This window comes from Oncorhynchus nerka, linkage group LG2 (assembly GCF_034236695.1).
Source record: "Oncorhynchus nerka isolate Pitt River linkage group LG2, Oner_Uvic_2.0, whole genome shotgun sequence".
NCBI classification, from domain to species: Eukaryota; Metazoa; Chordata; class Actinopteri; order Salmoniformes; family Salmonidae; genus Oncorhynchus; species Oncorhynchus nerka.
The window spans coordinates 28,810,405-28,830,712 of NC_088397.1; the positions used below are offsets into that span (position 1 = coordinate 28,810,405).

At 41.5% G+C, this 20,308-nt stretch overlaps 1 protein-coding gene across 1 annotated transcript; it reads right to left on the reverse strand.

Moving 5' to 3' along the window:
• Window positions 1-13,992: 13,992 nt before the first annotated feature.
• On the reverse strand, window positions 13,993-19,900 carry LOC115133882 (ankyrin repeat domain-containing protein SOWAHC-like). Its single transcript, XM_029667339.2, has one exon. The coding sequence runs from the start codon at window positions 18,796-18,798 to the stop codon at window positions 17,065-17,067; it is 1,734 nt and encodes a 577-aa protein (XP_029523199.2). The 5' UTR covers window positions 18,799-19,900; the 3' UTR covers window positions 13,993-17,064.
• Between the last annotated feature and the right edge of the window lie 408 nt (window positions 19,901-20,308).

A 20,308-nucleotide genomic window follows, 5' to 3' on the forward strand; every position in this document is an offset into this window, starting at 1 on the left:
GTTGAACTGGGATGTGGACATGAAGCTAGGGTTAGGGTTGAACCGGGATGTGGACATGAAGCTAGGGTTAGGGTTGAACCAGGATGTGGACATGAAGCTAGGGTTAGTGTTGAGCCAAGATGTGGACATGAAGCTAGGGTTAGGGTTGAACCAGGATGTGGACATGAAGCTAGGGTTAGGGTTGAACCGGGATGTGGACATGAAGCTAGGGTTAGGGTTGAACCAGGATGTGGACATGAAGCTAGGGTTAGGGTTGAACCAGGATGTGGACATGAAGCTAGGGTTAGGGTTGAACCAGGATGTGGACATGAAGCTAGGGTTAGGGTTGAACCAGCATGTGGACATGAAGCTAGGGTTAGGGTTGAACCAGGATGTGGACATGAAGCTAGGGTTAGGGTTGAACCAGGATGTGGACATGAAGCTAGGGTTAGGGTTGAACCAGGATGTGGACATGAAGCTAGGGTTAGTGTTGAACCAGGATGTGGACATGAAGCTAGGGTTCGTGTTGAACCAGGATGTGGACATGAAGCTAGGGTTAGGGTTGAACTAGGATGTGGACATGAAGCTAGGGTTAGGGTTGAACCAGGATGTGGACATGAAGCTAGGGTTAGGGTTGAACCAGGATGTGGACATGAAGCTAGGGTTAGGGTTGAACCAGGATGTGGACATGAAGCTAGGGTTAGGGTTGAACCAGGATGTGGACATGAAGCTAGGGTTAGGGTTAGGTTAGGAGAGGGATTCCATTTCCCTGTGCTTCTACCGTGAGGTTTCTTCCTCAAGGAAAGTCCAGATGCATTGTTCATCCTAGATGGCTAGGTTAGGGTAAGGGATAAATTTAGGGTTGAGTTAAGGTTTAAGTTGAATTAACCTGCAAAGAGTGTAGTGACTCTATCATGAGTTGCTCAGCCTGTTAACCTTTCACTGCAGTGGGCTAAATCAGGGTCACAGAGTGATTCTTGGTAGTCTTAAACAAATCTACTTTGAAACAGAAGTATACACCTCACACACATGATTATGGGCTTAAAAAAAGAAAACCGCTGTACCATGTCAGATATAGAGTTGAAGGGTATTTCATTTTGAGTTTGCATCCCAATATTACACTTTATGTACATCACAGAAGACTGAAATATTACAAAACCATTTGACATAGAAACACTGGATTTTGGGCGTTTTTAAAAAGTAATGATTAATTATTAAATTATGAAAAATATAAACATTCCACCCATGAGGCCCCTATGTCATTTGACTGCAGGAAAGGGACACTGATGTATTGTGTGGCTGTTGGTTGAATTATTATTAATATGGCTGTTGTGTGTGAGTGGATGTTAGTCCTAGTGAGAGCAAAGGGCTGATTAAACCCTGTGTTATTCATTCAGGCATTTTATTGATTCATTCCTCATATTTGTGCAAGAGTGAGATTAAAATCAAGCAGAAAATAAAGCCGAGTTGGGACAAAGATCCCTGTGGGTTTTGAAGCTACCTTACCGTTCTGATTATTCAAACGAGCTCGTGCTAAAAGCTTCAATGATTATATTTCCTGTCATGGAAAAACACCCAATCAAATAACCATCATTTAAAAAGAGAATGCACAATCTGCTAGCTGCATCGCTGGCAGTACCGTAACTTGTTTTACGGCTGGATTCAATCAGTATCGCTCCATTGGAATTTAAAGGCAATGTTCCCGCGTTTGCGGAGACTGCATTCACGGTAAATGCTGCACAGTAAACGTTGCATCGGAAATTATCTTTACATTTTAATGCAGATCTTCCGCAATACAGACTGATTCCGGCCCGTAGTGTGAGTCACTGGTACAATCCATTGAGGACTGAACCTTTAATTTATCTATATTATGTTTAATCCCCTTTTAAAAAGGGCAACTGAGTACATCCTTGTGTTGGAGACAGCCTAGAGTCATGGGAAGAGAATCCATCCCTTTTGAACAGGCTGTGAATGCTAAATTCCACAATGATGAAGTGTACCAAAACCCTCTTCCTCCCTGTGGTCTATTAGATGTTGACAAATGCTGTTAGTTAGTTAGGTAGGTAGGTAGGTTGGTAGGTCTAATGACATTTTCAAGGCCATACAATTAAGCCCTGACCTCAAAATGTTTATCATCCAACAATGACATCCAACAAGGCTTTTCAAGGTCAATCAGAAAGTATTGCAACAATTAATAATCTCATCATCGAATCTCATGTCATTCCACCAATAGGGTGGTCTGTACGGTGGGCTCCTCCCCCATGTCCCCTCTCTCGTTTTCTCTCTTTCCTTCTCTCGCTGTCTCCTCTCTGTAAAAAGGAGGGAGAGGAGCTCTCAGATCAAATGCTAATAGACAGTGATGATGAGTGATCTGTTTCCAATAGGCAACAGTCTGTCACTAGGGGGGAAATTCAGATATAGGAAATGTACGCCTTTCCTATGCCCTTCTCAGTATTTGGTATTCAGACAAGTAACACGCAGTGTGGCTACCTTGTGCTCTGAATAATTTGAATTCAACTGCTGAAGACCCTCCCACTTGCTGGCCAACAGATTTTCTCATGGGAGTTTTCATTGAATAGTGGTTTCAGTGCATTTATCCAAAGCCCTCCCTTTAAATATGGTGTGGCTTTTAGCTAGAATTGTGTTGACAGACTCACTAGAATATATCGAGAGAACGGTTTCAGAAAATTAGGGATCAATGAAAGAAATCCATCTAAATATACGCATATTCGTCTCTGTTTTAGCACCAATTGGTAGATAAAAAAGATACTCTTGTATATTATTTAGATTTAGTAAAGTAATTAAATATCATTAAAAAAACAAGTCCGGAGAGCCTTTACACACAAAATTAAGAAAACATTGGTTTGATTCATTCAGAAAATTGGCACATTCAGTTCTTCAACCCATGGTAATGTTGAAAGATGAGTGTACATAGAATTATAATAGCAAGAATATACCCTCGTCTATTGCCTGCACTAACCATGGAACTGTGTGGTGACAGCCAAGTATTGCGCCATGCATTGGGCTCAAACTCTCACGGATTGGTCTGCGTTCTGCTTCTTTTTCATAAGCCTACATGTTGTTGTTTTTTATACTGTTAACTTTTACTAATGATCCTCATCAACAATCACACTGGCAGTGACAGCGTTTACAGAGGAAGCAAATGAATGTCGGCTATACCAACTGAAGGGAACTAACAGTAAATTGGCAGTTGAAAATGTTTGGTTATTAGGCCTACTGACGGTTGATACTGATAGTAGATAATATCATATAATGGCGCTGGAGGAGATGGCGGCCGTTTTACAGGCTCCTAACCAACTGTGCTTATTTTGTTCGTTTTTGTTTTTGCATTGTTTGTAACATATTTTGTACATAATGTTCCTGCTACTGTCTCTTATGACCGAAAAGAGCTTCTGGATGTCAGAACAGCGATTACTCACCTCAAATTGGACAAAGATGTTTGTTGTTGTTGATATGCTACAGTTTGTTGCCATGTGACTGGTTTCACGTCTCCAGCGATTATAAGGTCAAATAGATCTAAAACCAAGTGTAATTTATATTCACAATTCCCTTCTCCAAACAGATGACTAATTTACCTAGCTCTTATCGACAGCGCTTATCAAGTTGTAAATTACAGGGTATGGAGAATTATGTTATTTCTATTGGAAAAAATTAGGTGGATGCTTTTTTTCTCTTGAAACTGGTAGGTTCACTAGACCTCATTCATGGTTTCCTCGTGCGCAAAGGTGGTGGTTATTATGGAATCCGCCACACCTTCGTTTATTTATTCAATTTCCACCCAAAACGAATAGCGGGTGAATAGGACGCATGCTGTTCTCACGCTTAAGTTCAAGGTCAGAATTAACAAGTGCACAAAAAGAGAAAAAAAACATTCCATTTACCTGCACTTAACTCGGGTTGGATTCGGCCCCAATGTGTTTAAAGAAGAGCATGATAGAAGAGGCCTCTGCATCAATGATGGTGTAAGAAGTTATGCCTTTGCATGAACATTTATGCTTTTTATATATATATATGTGTTTAAGTTCAAACAGAAAACTCTGTCATTTTTGTACAAGCACACTCGCACAAACAGCATTCTTGCCTCACTAATTACATCCACAATACATTGTTTCCTATTACAATTACTTACACAAACTCTGCCATAATTTAAACAATCCTGACACAGCCATTCACATGCATCCTCTTTCCAATTTATGCAATGTTCTCTTGAACCACTGGAGATTTACTTAACCATGTCAGCTCAGGATTCAATTTAGCATACTTGAGTAGAGGGCCTATTTAAAGTTAATTAGATGTGTAATGCAACAAGGAATAGCAGTATAATGAATCTGCTCATGTAGAAAATGGGTCTAGCCTATTCTGTGGCTGAAAGACTGTTCTTGGAAATCCCCTCCACCACACACACACACACACACCACTCTCCCTTGTGATGCCTTTTCAGAGGAAATGGATTGTGTCTCGGGCAGATATTTCAATACGGCATGGCCAGACTGTAAAATAGGATTTGTCGTTATCCAGGGAATAGATGTACACATCATCTGTGACAGCCACAGCACCCTCTGTTAGTGAACATGCAGTACAGGCACATTGAGGGCTTAATATCCTAAGTCAGCTTCAGAACCAGCCTCAGAACCTTCTCAAGTCTAGAGGAAAGGAGCGTATGTCCTTCTCGTGGCTCTGGTTTCTGCCAAACATCAGTGTCAGAGAATATTTCACAGATAATCCAATATGTTCATTATGTTCACAACTAAGGTTAAGGGGAGGTCATGGTAAGGTAAATGGTAGATCAAATCAAATGTTATTTGTCACATGCGCCGAATACAACAGGTGTAGTGAAATGCTTACTTTTCAAGACCGTAACCAACAATGCAGTTAAGAAAAATACCTAAATAAGAAATAAAAGTAACAAATAATTAAGAGCAGCAGTATTCTAACAATAGCGATGATATATACAGTACAGGGGGTACTGGGTACAGAGTCAATGTGCGGGGGCACCGGATAGTCAAGGATGTATTGAAGTCTGTGCCAGCCAACAGATGATGCCTCTGATGATACGGAATAATTCATGAACATGGACGCAGAATTGGTCTCATTGTGGATTTCATATGGTATTGTGCATTTCTGGTTTGAGCAGAATGGACATACACAGAGCCTAGGTTAGACATTTATGAGCCCCATTGATACTATGATGAATGGGCAGGGAGGCCCATGTGATTTGGAGGCCAATCTGAGCTCCCCCCACCTAAATCTGTTTGGGAAAAAATGTATTACCTTTTTAAATGTACCATAAACACAACGAGTCATGATGTTTTCATCTGATTGTCAAACAAATCACATCAAAAGAGTAGGTTACCTTCGCACGTTCATCCCAAATAATTCCAGCATTCAAACTGTGCGCCCGCCAACTTTCTGTCAATTTGCAAGCGGCTGAAACTATCTCACCGGAGAAAGCATCCGAGCAAGCGAAACAGCACCCCAGTCTTACTATATGTAAACCCACGCCATACTCTGACATGCCATACTCTTTTTGGCCAGACAGCATCAGATACATGGGTTATACATACATGTCCTCTGCCTTGACGACGATGGCAGTATTATCACCCATTGCCTTAATGGTTAACTTAACTACTATTTTACAAAACAAATGTGTATTGTATCCTCCTCGAGCAGGGACTATCAACTAGATTCAGCCGCGGGCCGAGTTTCTCTTGAGCGGATGGTCAGGGGGCCGGACCATAATTACTAATAATTTGTCAACTATAAATTGGCCGCAAGAAGCCTAAACGGATATAATATTGTATACGATCACATACTGTATAGCTCTTTATTATGCATGGGAATACTTTGGAACAGATTTCCAAAATTAAAATAACTTGGAGCTGATTTGCTGGTGTTTTTACAGTCTTTTATGTCCAACAATAAAACATTTAAAAAATATATACCGTACCAGTCAAAAGTTTGGACACAGCTACTCATTCAATTGTTTTCTTCTTTATTTTTACTAGTTTCTACATTGTACAATAATAGTGAAAAGACAAAAACTATGAAATAACACATGGAATCATGTAGTAACCACAAAAGTGTTAAACAAATCTAAATATATTTTAGATTTGTTTTTTAGATTCTTCAAAGTAGCCAACCTTTGCCTTGATGACAGCTTTGCACACTCCTGACGTTCTCTCAACCAGCTTCACCTGGAATGTTTTTCCAACAGTCTTGAAGGAGTTCCCACATATGCTGAGCTCTTGTTGGCTGCTTTTCCTTCACTCTGCTGTCAAACTCATCCCAAACCATCTCAATTGGGTTGAGGTCAGGTGATTCTGGAGGCCAGGTCATCTGATGCAGCACTCCATCACTCCCCTTCTTGGTGAAATATCCCTTACACCGCCTGGAGGTGTGTTGGGTCATTTTCCTTTTTAAAAACAAATGATAGTCCCACAAAGCGCAAACCAGATGGGATGGTGTATTGCTGTGGTAGCCATGCTGGTTAAGTGTGCCTTGAATTCTAAATAAATCACAGAGTGTGTCGCCACCAAAGCTCCCCTTCAACATCACACCTCCTCCTTCATGCTTCACGGTGGGAACTACACATGCGGAGATAATCCGTTCACCTACTCTGCGTCTCACAAAGACATTTACAGGATGGTAACTCTAATGAAAGTATCCACTGCAGCAGATGTAACTCTGGGTCTTCCTTTCCTGTGGCAGTCCTCATGAGAGCCAGTTTCATCGTGGTGCTTGATGATTTTTGTGACTGCACTTGAAGAAACGTTCAAAGTTCTTGAAATTGTCTGGATTGACTGACCTTCATGTCTTAAAGTAATGATGGACTGTCATTTCTCTGTACTTATTTGAGCTGTTCATGTCATCATATGGACTTGGTCTTTTACCAAATAGGGCTATCTTCTGTATACCCCATACCTTGTCACAACACATCTGATTGGCTCAAATGCATTAAGAAGGAAAGCCATTCCACAAATGAACTTTTAAGGCACACCTGTAAATTTAAATACATTCCGGGTGACTACCTCATGAAGCTGGTTGAGAGAATGCCAAGAGTGTGCAAACTGTCATTAAGGCAATGGGTGGCTACTTGGGAGAATCTCAAATCTAAAATATATTTTGATTTGTTTCACACTTTTTTGGTTACTACATGATTCCAGATGTGTTATTTTATCATTTTGATATCTTCACTACTATTCTACAATGTAGAAAATAGTAAAAATAAAGAAAAACACTTGAATGAGTAGGTGTCTCCAATCGTTTGACTGGTACTGTATATACACTGCATTCCGAAAGTACTCAGACCCCTTGACTTTTTCCACATTCTGTTATGTTACAGCCTTATTCTAAAATTAATTAAATTGTTTTTTTTCCCTCATCAATCTACACACAATAACCCATAATGACAAAGCAAAAACAGGTTTTTAGAAATGTTTGCAAATGTATAACAAATAAAAAACTGAAATATCACATTTACATAAGTATTCAGAACCTTTACTCAGTACTTTGTTGAAGCACCTTTGGCAGCGATTACAGCCTCAAGTCTACTTGGGTATGATGCTACAAGCTTGGCACACCTGTATTTGCAGAGTTTCTCCCATTCTTCTCTACAGATTCTCTTAAGCTCTGTCAGGTGGGATGGGGAGTGTCCTGAGCACTATGGAGCAGGTTTTCATCAAGGATCTCTCTGTACTTTGCTCCATTCATCTTTCCCTCGATCCTGACGAGTCTCCCTGTCCCTGCCGCTGAAAGACATCCCTACAGCATGATGCTGCCACCACCATGCTTCACCGTGGGATGGTATTGGCCTGGACGGGAAGCTTGGCATTTAGGCCAAAGAGTTCAATGTTGGTTTCATCAGACTAGAGAATCTTGTTTCTCATGGTCTGAGAGTCCTTTAGGTACCTTTTGGCAAACTCCAAGCGTGCTGTCATGTGCCTTTTACTGAGGAGTGACTTTCATCTGGCCACTCTACCATAAAGTCCTTATTGGTGGAGTGCTACAGAGATGGTTGTCCTTCTGGAAGGTTCTCCCATCTTCACAGAGGAACTCTGGAGCTCTGTCAGAGTGACCATCAGGTTCTTGGTCACCTCACTGACCATTCCCCCCCAATTGCTCAGTATGGCCAGGCGGCCAGCTCTAGGAAGAGTCTTGGTGGTTCCAAACTTCTTCCATTTAAGAATGATGGAGGCCACTGTGTTCTTGGGGAACATCAATACTGCAGACATTTTTTGGTACCCTTCCCCAGATCTGTGCCTCGACACAATCCTGTCTCTGAGCTCTATGGACATTTCCTTCAACCTCATGTCTTGGTTTTTGATTTGACATGCACTGTCAACTGTGGGATCTTAGACAGGTGCGTGCCTTTCCAAATTGTGTCCAATCAATTTAATTTACCACCGGTGCACTCCAATCAAGTTGTAGAAACATCTCAAGGATGATCAATGGAAACAGGATGCACCTGAGCTCAATTACGAGTATCATAGCATATGGTCTGAATACTTTGTTTCTTCTGTTTTCACTTTGGCATTATGGGGTATTGTGTGTAGACTGATGAGGCAAAAAACGTCATACGTTTTAGAATAAGACTGTAACTTAACAAAATGTGGAAAGAGTCGAGAGGCCTGAATACTCTCAGAATGCACTGTATATATTGTAACGACCCTGGGTTTATAACTGCGGAAATAAAATAAAATATATCAAATAAAATCACCCGCGGGCCAAATTCAGCCCATGGGCCACCAGCAGGGTTCTGCCCTAAGAGTCTAATGGCCTTGAGGCTGGGTTTCTATTAAGCTAGCCTCGTCGAGAACCAGGCTTCCCTAATACAGGAAAGCCTGGATACGTTCATGGCAGAAAAATAGCTAAACAAGGGTGTAGACCCAGTGTAAATCAGCGACTCCTTACTACACACCAAACCAATCAAATGCCTTGCTTGTCCGGCTCTCCAATAGTGCGCACTAGATTACGAATCCCATCCAAATATGTTAATGTAGTATGTCTAATGTGTGTATAGAGCACACGTCTGACGAAACACAATTCAGTTTTTCCTTCAGGTTTTCTTCCATTTTCTGCAGTGTTGCAAACTAGCATACGGTCCAACTCTCTGCAAAATGTGTCCTTTCTAGTCTTACAACAATGACGAGCATATCACGAAGAACCAACGGGCGTGTGGGGGGAGTTTAAAAAAAATGTTACATCCAATCATAATCTTGCTGCTGGGAGCCTGTGTACCATTCAAACCTCCAAGGGAGTCGTGAGAGCGTCGTGATTTTGGAGGTATGGCAATGTGAGACTCCTACTAAAGTAACATATGGAATTGCTTTAAGATGGTCATACCAAGGATAACTTAGCTATTTGATTTAGAATTTTAGGACCCCTATAGGTATAAAAATGTATATATAAAAAACAAATATCGGATGAGACATTGAATTTGGCCTTGCTTCTATTAGCCCATAGAAATGCATTCAGTAACAGATTCATACATGGAAAAACAGATAGTCAAACATGTAGTCAAAGGGAAGTATGTTTTGAAGTGTCATCCTATATCTGAGAGATATAAGAACGCTCAGGGAAAAAAAATTGCAAATCGTTTTTATCCTGGAATTACCTGTACACCTTTGACGTGGTAATGCCCTTTCGCATCCATTCATTTTTCGGCCCGGTTCCAGGTTGACACTTGTGGGTGTCGGAGAGAAAAATGGAGAACACCACCGCTTTTCGTGAGAAGACGGATTTTCGCGATATCTCCTGGTTTGACAACAGTGGAGGCTGCTGAGGGGTGAATGGATCATAATAATGGCTGGGACGGAGCAAATGGAATGGCATCAAACACCTGGAAACCATGTGTTTGATGTATTTGATACCATTCCACGGATTCTGCTCTAGTCATTACCACGAGCCCATTCTCCCCAATTAAAGTGCCACCAACCTCCTGTGTCTGACAATCCCCGCTGTAGCTCTACCACCTTCCACCGCGGATGCGGAAGGCCGACGTAGGCGGATTGAGACGCAGCCCATGCAAAAATATCTCTATCTTTAAACAAAAAATATTTTGAGGGGGATTTTTTTATTATGTCTCGAGTGGAGCATGGGCGAGCCTCAAGCGGAGAAATTATTTGATTTTATGCCCAGCTCACGAGGCCCCTTAATGATGTGTAGCCTGAGGCAATTGACTCGTCTGCCTAATGGTAAGCCGTACACGTTGGTAGAAGGCAACAAATGAAATTGTATTTTTTACTTTAGATCTGAGAGACTTGATGAAATCGAATAAGGGCATATACGGTATAGCTCAGTTAGTCTAGTCAGGGTCATAGTGAACATCCCAGATAGCACCCTATTCCATATAGTGCACTACTTTTGACCAGAGCCCTCAAAAGTAGTGCAGTATATACGGAATAGGGTGCCATTTGGGATGCACAGTAGTCAGAGCGGTTGATTCATGTAGCCCACATCCCATTTCAGTCCCCAGCGGTGTCAGATTAAGTGTCCTCATTAACACAGCTAGCGACTGTCCGTGACAATGTGAAGGCTAAGCCACATAGGATTTATTACACCTCCCACTGAATTTATGATACACTCCCATCTCATCTATGATACTAACCAGCGAGAGATAGTGGCGAGAGACAGACAGACAGAAAGAGGGAGAGAGAGAGTGATAGGGGGAAGAGAGAGAGGAAAGAAGGGGTGGGGAGAAAGAGACCGAGAGTGAGAGGGGAAAGAGAGAGCAAGAGATGCAGAGAGAGAATGGCTTTGCCATTCAGTGCCACCTTGTGGACTTGCTAGAGCAGTTCAGTGTCTTACTCAGAAAGCACCAACTCAAGGTCAGATTTATATCTCACTGTAAATGTCAACTATACCAGTTTCATTTGTAAAATAGGTCACAAAAACCTCTTGAGTATAGTAACCTTGGATTGTGCAAAACAAAGGCCTTGAGGTCTTATGAACCAATTTATGTGGTAAAGAGTGTTTCAAGGGTATGGAAAACTGGATGGAAGACTGTATTTGGAGGTAACCAAAACACATGGTTTGAGTCATGTAGGTGGAGTAGACTATTAAGGTAACGCCCAAACAATATATTTAACACATTGGACTGGTAATTCAAAGAAGATGAGCAGGCTGAGGCTTGAACAGAAGTAAAATGACATTCAACATATCAAGGATCTACTGGATCCTGTCAGACCTTCTTATCAGTCTGACAGGATTCAGTGGAAGAATTTAGACATGGCTTAAAACCTGAATCATAAACAGATACGTGGAGAGAGACTGTCATACTGACCTTGTTGGTTGGCCTGTGTGAGATAATAATTCTTGAGCTAGGTGAACATCCTTTGACAGACAGACATAGCGAGAGAGAAAGAGACAGAGAGAGGGATACAGAGATAGCAAGAGAGAGAGAGAGGAATACAGAGATAGCAAGGGAGCAGTGCCTCTGGTGACTCATTCTGATTCCACGTCAGCCGTTTCAATTTCAAACTCCAACTGTGCGCAATTCCACAAAGCCCTGTGTTCTCTGATGTCCTCCAACTCTATCTCTACTGTCTGGGCTCTATCCCCTGGGATACGTCCCAAATGCCACATTACTCCCTACACAGTGCACTACTTTTGACCAGGGCCCATAGTGCTCTGGTTAGAAGTAGTGCACTATGTAAGGAATAGGGTCCAATTTGGGATGCAGAACTAAGTTCTACTTGCTGTCTTTTAAGGGATGAACAGTACCTATTGGTTAGGAGGTTTAGGTTGTCAGGCTGCCCTATACACCATAAGCCCCAAAGTTCAAGGCTGAGAGCCCTGGCGGATTGGTGCCAGGAAAATAACCTCTCCTTCAAAGTCAACAAAGGAGCTGATGGTGAACTACAGGAGACAGCAGAGAGAGCACGTCCCCACATCGACGGGGCCACAGTGGAGAGCGTCAAAAGCTTCAACTTCCGCGACGTGCACATCACTGACAACCTGAAATGGTTTTATATATAGAGTGCGTTCAGACCCCTTGACTTTTTCCACATTTTGTTCATTACAGCCTTATTCTAAAATTGATTAAATAGTTTTTTCCCCCTCATCAATCTACACACAATACCCCATAATGACAAAGCAAAAACTGTTTTTTAGAAATGTTTGCAAATGTATTACAAATAAAAAACTGAAATAGCACATTTATAGAAGTATTCAGACCCTTTACTCAGTACTTTGTTGAAGCACCTTTGGGCAGTGATTACAGCCTCGAGTCATCTTGGGTATGACACTACAAGCTTGGCACACCTATATTTGGGGAGTTTCTCCCATTCTTCTCTGCAAATCCTCTTAAGCCCTGACAGGTTGGATGGGGAGTGTCGCTGCACAGCTATTTTCAGATCTCTCCAGAGATGTTCGACGGGGTTCAAGTCCGGGCTCTGGCTGGGCCACTCAAGGACATTCAGAGACTTCCCGAAGACACTCCTGTGTTGTCTTTGCTGTGTACTTAGGGTCGTTGTCCTATTCGAAGGTGAACCTTCGCCCAAGTCTAAGGTCCTGAGCACTCTCGAGCAGGTTTTCAACAAGGATCTCTCTGTACTTTGCTCCGTTCATCTTTCCCTCGATTCTGACTAGTCTCCCAGTCCATCCCGCTGAAAAACATCCCCACAGCATGATGCTACCACCACCATGCTTCACCGTAGGGATGGAATTGGCCAGGTGATGAGCGGTGCCTGGTTTCCTCCAGACATGACACTTGGCATTCAAGCCAAAATGTTTAATCTTGGTTTCATCAGACCAGAGAATCTTGTTTCTCATGGTCTGAGAGTCCTTTAGGTGCCTTTTGGCAAACTCCAAGCGGGCTGTCATGTGCCTTTCAATGAGGAGTGGCTTCCGTCTGGCCACTCTACCATAAAGGCCACTGAGTGCTGCAGAGATGGTTGTCCGTCTGGAAGGTTCTCCCATCTCCACAGAGGAACTCTGGAGCTCTGTCAGAGTGACCATTGGGTTCTTGGCCAGCTCTAGGAAGAGTCTTGGTGGTTCCAGACTTCTTCCATTTAAGAATGATGGAGGCCAATGCGTTCTTGGGGACCTTCAATGCTGCAGAAATATTTTGAAACCCTTCCCCAGATCTGTGCCTCGACACAATCCCGTTTCGGAGCTCTATGTGGGACCATATATAGACAGATGTGTGCCTTTCCAAATGATGTTCAATCAATTGAATTTACCACAGGTGGACTCCAATCAAGATGTAGAAACACTGCAAAGATCAATGGAAACAGGATACACCTATGCTTAATTTCGAGTCTCATAGCAAAGGGTCTGAATACTTATGTTAATAAGGTATTTCTGTTTGTTTTTTTGTATAAATGTGCAAAAATAGTCTTAAAACACGTTTTCACTTTGTCATTATGGGGTACTGTGTGTAGATTGAAGAGGGATTTTTTTTCAAAATCCATTTTAGAATACGGTTGTAACGTAACAAAATGTGGAAAGAGTCAAGGGCCCTGAAAACTTTCTGAATGCACTGTACAGTATATATATTATATAGTTATATAATTTCAATCCATCTAGGTTGTAATGACTGTAATGTATTGCCCCGGTCAAGGACAAACACATCTCTCTGTAGAGTGGAGCTAAGATGGTCCATATGTACCGTTTCATTTCACTGAATGATTTACAACAAAAATGTTGTGTCAATGCTATTCCACTCCATTACTCAATGGAGGAATAAAACAAAATACCTGCTGAGATTTGCCTAAGATTAGTCATACAGCAATTACCATTGAAAACGTGGCATACTCATTTCCCACAATGAACCCAACGTGGCATCCTATTTTGGGGCACAGAAATTCACAGGCAATAAAAAACATGTTTGTTTAAGAGCCCTTAAGAGAACATAAAAGCCATCTTGCACACAGTATAAGTAAATAAATACATGCGTGCACTACTGGTTGAGCAGAAATGTTCCTAACCATGGACACGGTGCATTAGTTACTACTGTCACAGACTGCTGCATTAAACAGAACAAGACAGATCTCAATAGTGACAGTATGACAGTTTATTTATCAGGTTGGGTAAAGGCAGAGCTAACAGTAGTTTGATATTTCTGTTAAGCAACACAAAGATGTAGGAATACGTTTCCAAATGATAAGAATACAGACTTAGCTTTGAAAACATTATTGAAGACAGAGAGTATTGAACATGGGGATCTTAAATGATTGTAGACAGTGTGGTGTCAGATTTTTTTTATGTTAACATTCTTTTGTTTGATCATCAAAAAGAGGACTATAATATAATTTATTGTACAGACAGACAAGAGAAATACCGTTCCAGCCCTTTGAATATCATAATTAGCAGCAAGTGGTTGATAAAAGAACAAAAAATAATAATTGCATAATAAAAAGGTAAGAGCTAATTTTGCAAGAATACAAAACTGTACAATAAAATCAAGTAGCAAAATCAGTAAACTATGTAGCATTACTGTAGGCTATTCAGCAATAAAAACCATTGACTGAGAAACCATTAAATTCCCCCAAAACAGTTAATGCCATATGTAGTAGGCCTTAAATCTAATATAGACAAACAATTAGACTAGTACATGTGAGACAATGATTTGCTAAATATAAAAAATCTTAAATAAACTCCAGTTATATTAACAAATAACAAACGTGCAGAGTAAAAATAAGTGTTAGAATTCAGTGCAAAATTGCACAAAAACTAAAGGCTATAACAGAAGGCTAAATCAATTCACTAATACAGGACTATTAAAGGCCCAGTGCATCACTTTTGTGAAAAAAAATGTTATTTTCCAAAAGATGATTTATATTTTTTATTCATATTTTTTTTATTATTATGATTTTTCAGGGGGTGCTGCAGCACCTTCAGCACCCTTACTCCCCACGGCTATGAGGGCACCTATTGGTAGATGGGTAAAAATAAAAAAGCAGATGTTGAATATCCCTTTGAGCATGGTGAAGTTATTAATTACACTTTGGATGGTGTATCAATACACCCAGTCGCTACAAAGATAAAGGCGTCCATCTTAACTCAGTTGCCGGAGAGGAAAGAAACCGCTCAGGGATTTCACCATGAGGCCAATGGTGACTTTTAAACAGTGAAAGAGTTTAATGGCTGTGATAGGAGAAAACTTAGCATTGATCAACAACATTGTAGTTACTCCACAATACTATCCTAATTGACAGAGTGAAAAGGAAACCTGTACCAAATAAAAATATTACAAAACATGCATCCTGTTTGTAACAAGGCACTAAAGTAATACTGCAAAAAAAATTGCAACATGGAGTAGAGGTAAGTACAGGCGCAATCCTAGAGGAAAGCCTGGTTCAGTCTGTTTTCCACCAGACACTGGGAGATGAATTCACAGTTCAGCAGGACAAAAATCTCAAACACAAGGCCAAATCTACACTGGAGTTGCTTACCAAGATAACAGTGAATTTTCCGGAGTGGCCGAGTTACAGTTTGGACTTAAATCTACTTGAACAACTATGACAAGACCTGAAAATGGTTGTCTAGCAAGGATCAACAACCAATTTGAACAGAGCTTGAATAAAAAATAAATAAATGGGCAAATGCTGTACAATCCAGGTGTGGAAAGCTCTTAGAGATTTACCCAGAAAGACTCACAGCTGTAATAGCAGCCAAAGGTGCTTCTACAAAGTATTGACTCAGGTGTGTGAATACTTTTGTCATTGAGATATTTATGCATTATTTTTTTTTTTTTAATTACATTTGCAAACATTTCTAAAAACATGTTTTCACATTGTCATTATGGCGTATTGTGTGTAGATTGGTGAGAAACACATATATTTAATCAATTCTGAATTCAGGCTGTAACGCAACAAAATGTGGAATAAGTCAAGGAGTATGAACACTTTCTGAAGGCACTAAATGTACACTAGTCTCTCTTGCTCACTCTCAGCTGAGCTAGGCTCTCCTGGGTCAGCAAGCCTGAGCTTGTTGATATAAAACAGAACAGAGGGTAACCTACAACTTGAAACCAGCCGACTGTAACCTTAGACAACTCAAAATAAGGAGCTATCAGGTCAAAAAAATGTACCTTTTTAAACGTGAATAGTTATGAGACCTGATCTTTCATCACTATAAACAGTCGGCCTACCATGCACTCTACAACTGCATACCTTGTGACACAGAAATCTCCTCTACTGACCCTGATTACAGACGTAAAGGACCAGAGGCCTTTTCGTTGGCCTCCAATCGTCCACTTGAACACAAAGAGGAACTAAATTCCCATCTCAAAGTCTTTCAGGTGGACTGAATGGCATCAACCGCAGGAAAGCTGGATCAATAACAGTTTAAAATCAAAGTGCTTTAAGCAACGTAAATATAAAAGGGAGAATAAACGAATAACAGTCTGACAGTAATAACATAGAATTGTTCCCAAGCGTTGTGAAATCAATGACATTGTTTCTACCATGTGGTGAAATAACTTGACGTTTAAACACTTCCCACTAGGCAAAAACAGATCGAGTCAACCTGGTTCCCAAGTCATTTCAACCCCCCAAGAAAGTCAATATGAAGGCATCAAACCAACGTGGAAAACTGATTGGCTTTGAAAAAAAGTAATCAATGTAAGTTAATCGTATCTTTTTAAATCACCCAACTTTTAACCTAAATCCAATGACATTGTGTCATTTTTTGTTGATTTCACACCGAATTCAAATTAGTTCAACTCAACCAAATGGAAATCAAAACTAGACGTTTAAAATGACATCTTTGCCCAGTGGGTTACAGACAGCTTTACACGTACGTTAAGGGTTCAAGCAGACAAACAATAAGACCTACTTGGCTACTTCGGAATGATAAGAGAGTTATCACAGATATTTTTAGCCTAACCAGGGGTGACCATCTGGCCAGTTACTCAATAGATCATGTAATACCATATTCTGTTAGTTCAGTATATTCATATAATGCCTGGGGTAAAAACCCTTAAGTATGTGTAACACCAGACTTGGCCTATGCCACAAAAAAACAAAAACTTGTAACATCAAACTATACCCCATTGTGTCAGTCATTCTGCACTGTAGTAGTTTGATTTGCTCTTTGTCGGGTGTACTTAGAGGCTATTCTTCAGCCAAACAGATTTGACATGGGTCTGGATTTAAATGAGCTTTTCCTGGACCCGTTAAGCTCCTCTGTCTCACAGTGTGCTGGGAACGAAGTGCTGTGAACTATCTGCGAAGATCTGAAGCGGATCTTCTGGAGTTTGGGCCTCATCTTGCTAAAGGACGATTTCCTCAGCAAGGGTTTCTGTCTGGCCTGGTCTACTCCATCACCTGTGTCCTCCTCGCTGTGATTGTGCAGTTTGAGGGGCGTCAGATTAGACTGGAGAACTTTAGACAACCTCCAACGTCCCCCATCCCCATAGTCTGTGTTCTCTGAGTCCGAGTCGCCGCCAACACCCGCCCCGATGATGTCACGGATATCAACGGCCACACTGTTTGTAAGATACTGACACGCCCTTTTCCCATTGTAATCTCTGGCCTCTACGTCTGCGTCATAGGCTCCTACCAGTAACTTCACCACCTCAACTTGGTTGTGCATTGCTGCTAGGTGTAGGGGCGTGTAGCCGGCACTTGATTGGGCGTTGATGTTGATGGGCACTGTGTGTTGTTTGGCAAAGTTCACGAGGAGCGCCAGCAGCTCTTGTTTGCCCTGCTTTGCGGCCCAGTGCAGGCAGGTGAACCCAGTCACAAAATCCTTCTTCATGACAAGGTTCGGTTCAGAGGAAAGGAGACGGTGGAGACTCTCCCATTGGCCGTCGGATGCACACATCATCCATTCGTGTTCCAACGGGTCCAGAGTGACTGAAGCACCGTCTTCGTCTGTAGTAGAGGAAACCACAGAGGCGGAGTCCGAGTTCCTCAACACCATGCTGCATCGCACCTGGAGGGAGCTGTTCATCATGAGCTCAATAAAGTTATTACGGCTACTCTTAGGTGTGTAGCTGTCACTCCCAGATATGCTCTGTTGAAAATCATAATACTGGCTTTCGTCTGCCCCGTCCTCTGTTGAAGGGTGACGGGACAGCAGGCTGTCCTGTGCATTAGCTGGAAATGGACGTATGGGTAAGGGGAACATAGAGCCATCCGCGGATGTAGGTAAAGGTGACGCCTCAATCACTGCAATTTGCGGTATGTCATGCGGTTGCAATGTCGTGCGGTTGCAATGAATGTCCCCCTTGGTCAATTTCTTCTCTGCATTACCACCAATGCCTAACGCATTTCCCATATTGTCTGATAAACTAGTATTTTGAACTACAGACCTTGTTGACGCAGCTCTTTCTACAATTTTACCTTCCAAAAGAATTCCAGAAATGTCAGGCGGTCTCGCTCTCGTGGCATTGTCAGTTCCGTAACCTGAGCCAAGTGAAATGTCTTGTGCCTCTTCGTTTGCAGTGATTTCCCAAGAGTGCACATGCCCAGCAGATGATACTGACAGATGCAGTTGTGGTGCACAATCTTCTATCAAGTTCTTATATGATTTTGATATAGCAGCACCGCTGTCCTCTTGTTCCAATAGGGTGCCTGTCCCGTTACCATTGCACTCGCTGTCTTTTTCCACTGTACACTTCAATGAAACTCGATACTTCTTTTTTAAACATACACATTTCACTCCATTCTCCAACTTTACAAATGCGACATTGTCCACGTATCCCTTGAATTTCTCCCGAACAATTGCTTTCTGGTCAGGGTCTTCTGGAAAAACAGCTTTGAAATAGTCAATGAATATCTGGTTTTTCACTCTCCCTCCTCGCTCGGTTAGAAATTGAACAACCGCTTCTTGGGTGCACTCGGTCGCCATTACTGATTAAAACAAATAATTAATTAAAAGGCTACGGTAAACCACTTACAGATCAAATAAATAAAAATATATTCATTATACATTAGCTAGAGTTTAATCAGCCAGTACAAATACGATTTTCACCTGCCCTGGTTGGTGTTGTCTCATCACATCATCCTTAGACCTTGTGCTTCTTTGATACAGAATAGAAATTAATAGAACTGTCACCCCACCCAGAGTAAGGAAGGACCCACTTTTGCAAGCAGACCTGTCTATCCGTTTTATTTCTATGGTCACAACGATGCATTACAGAGACATTCGAGAAAGGAGGAGATATAGTTACCCTTGGGTAATGAATGAACGTAGAACCAAAGATTTTTATAACTAACCCAAGATAGACCAGAGGCTGTCGTTTCCAATGGGAGGAAATTAATCATGGTGGGTAGAACAAGCAAGGAGATGGGAAGAGCCATGCACTAGCTAGTGCGATCTCAACGGCACGTTCTAGTATTTTTTTGCATATTTTCGTTAGGAAACGCATACTATGAAGTGCGCGTGTGCAATAAGGCAATTCGCACTCCTAAACAACGCATTTTTGTTTTACTTTGGCAAAGGGTAAAGTCTGCAAAACGCAGTCCACTCTGTTTGTTATAGATTATAGTTTTGGAAACATAAAACTGCATGGAGATCAAATGTTTCATCGATTAGAAAATTAGCAGAATGTTGGCCAAAATCCATCTCACTCCATCATCTCACCATGCCGGTCACTGGGCTTCCTCGCATTAACATATTTGGTAGTGAGAGGAAACGCCAACCGGATGCTTCACATTTATACATCCGGTTTAATATCTGGCTCAATGTCTATCTGTGGTATAATGGAAGCGTTCAAAACACGGAAAAATACGAGGTCAAATAATGAAGTCTGTATTTTAAGTTCGGAAAGTCAGAGCTCTAGGAAGAGTTGGAATTCCTAGTTGGATGGCTGTTCAAATCGATTTTCCCAGTTGTATTGAACGTGGCATAACGCCCCAAACAGCAGAATGTCAAACGATCGCGTTCACTTGTAATTCTGTTTCGAGTGGTTGCAAAACGAATCTTCTCACAATCCCTTATCAAAATCAGGGTATGAGGGTATCAGTCACTCCTTCGTCCAAATCAAAATACTTATGAATTGTTCACTAAATTCATGCTAATGTTGTGTTTTTGAGCTAACGCCCAGTCACTCCTTCGTCCCAGAATTGTACCGCGTGGGCCGGCGTGGCCCATAGACGATGCATGGGCAACGTACACAATGAGCGTTAATAAAGATTCCAATGGCGTTTCCCATCTCCCCAAAAGTATCTCTGTCCACGCCTCATAGCAACCACAACATTGGGAAACTGTGACCCTTGAAACGCCATTTTGGAATCTATATTAGTGGTCGGTCAGTCAAAGTCGCGCAAGGAACCAAAATGTCTACTTAGTTTCACACCATGTATGTCCAACGAATTTCCGGAAAAGTGGTTTATACCATTCATTCTATGGGGGTCGC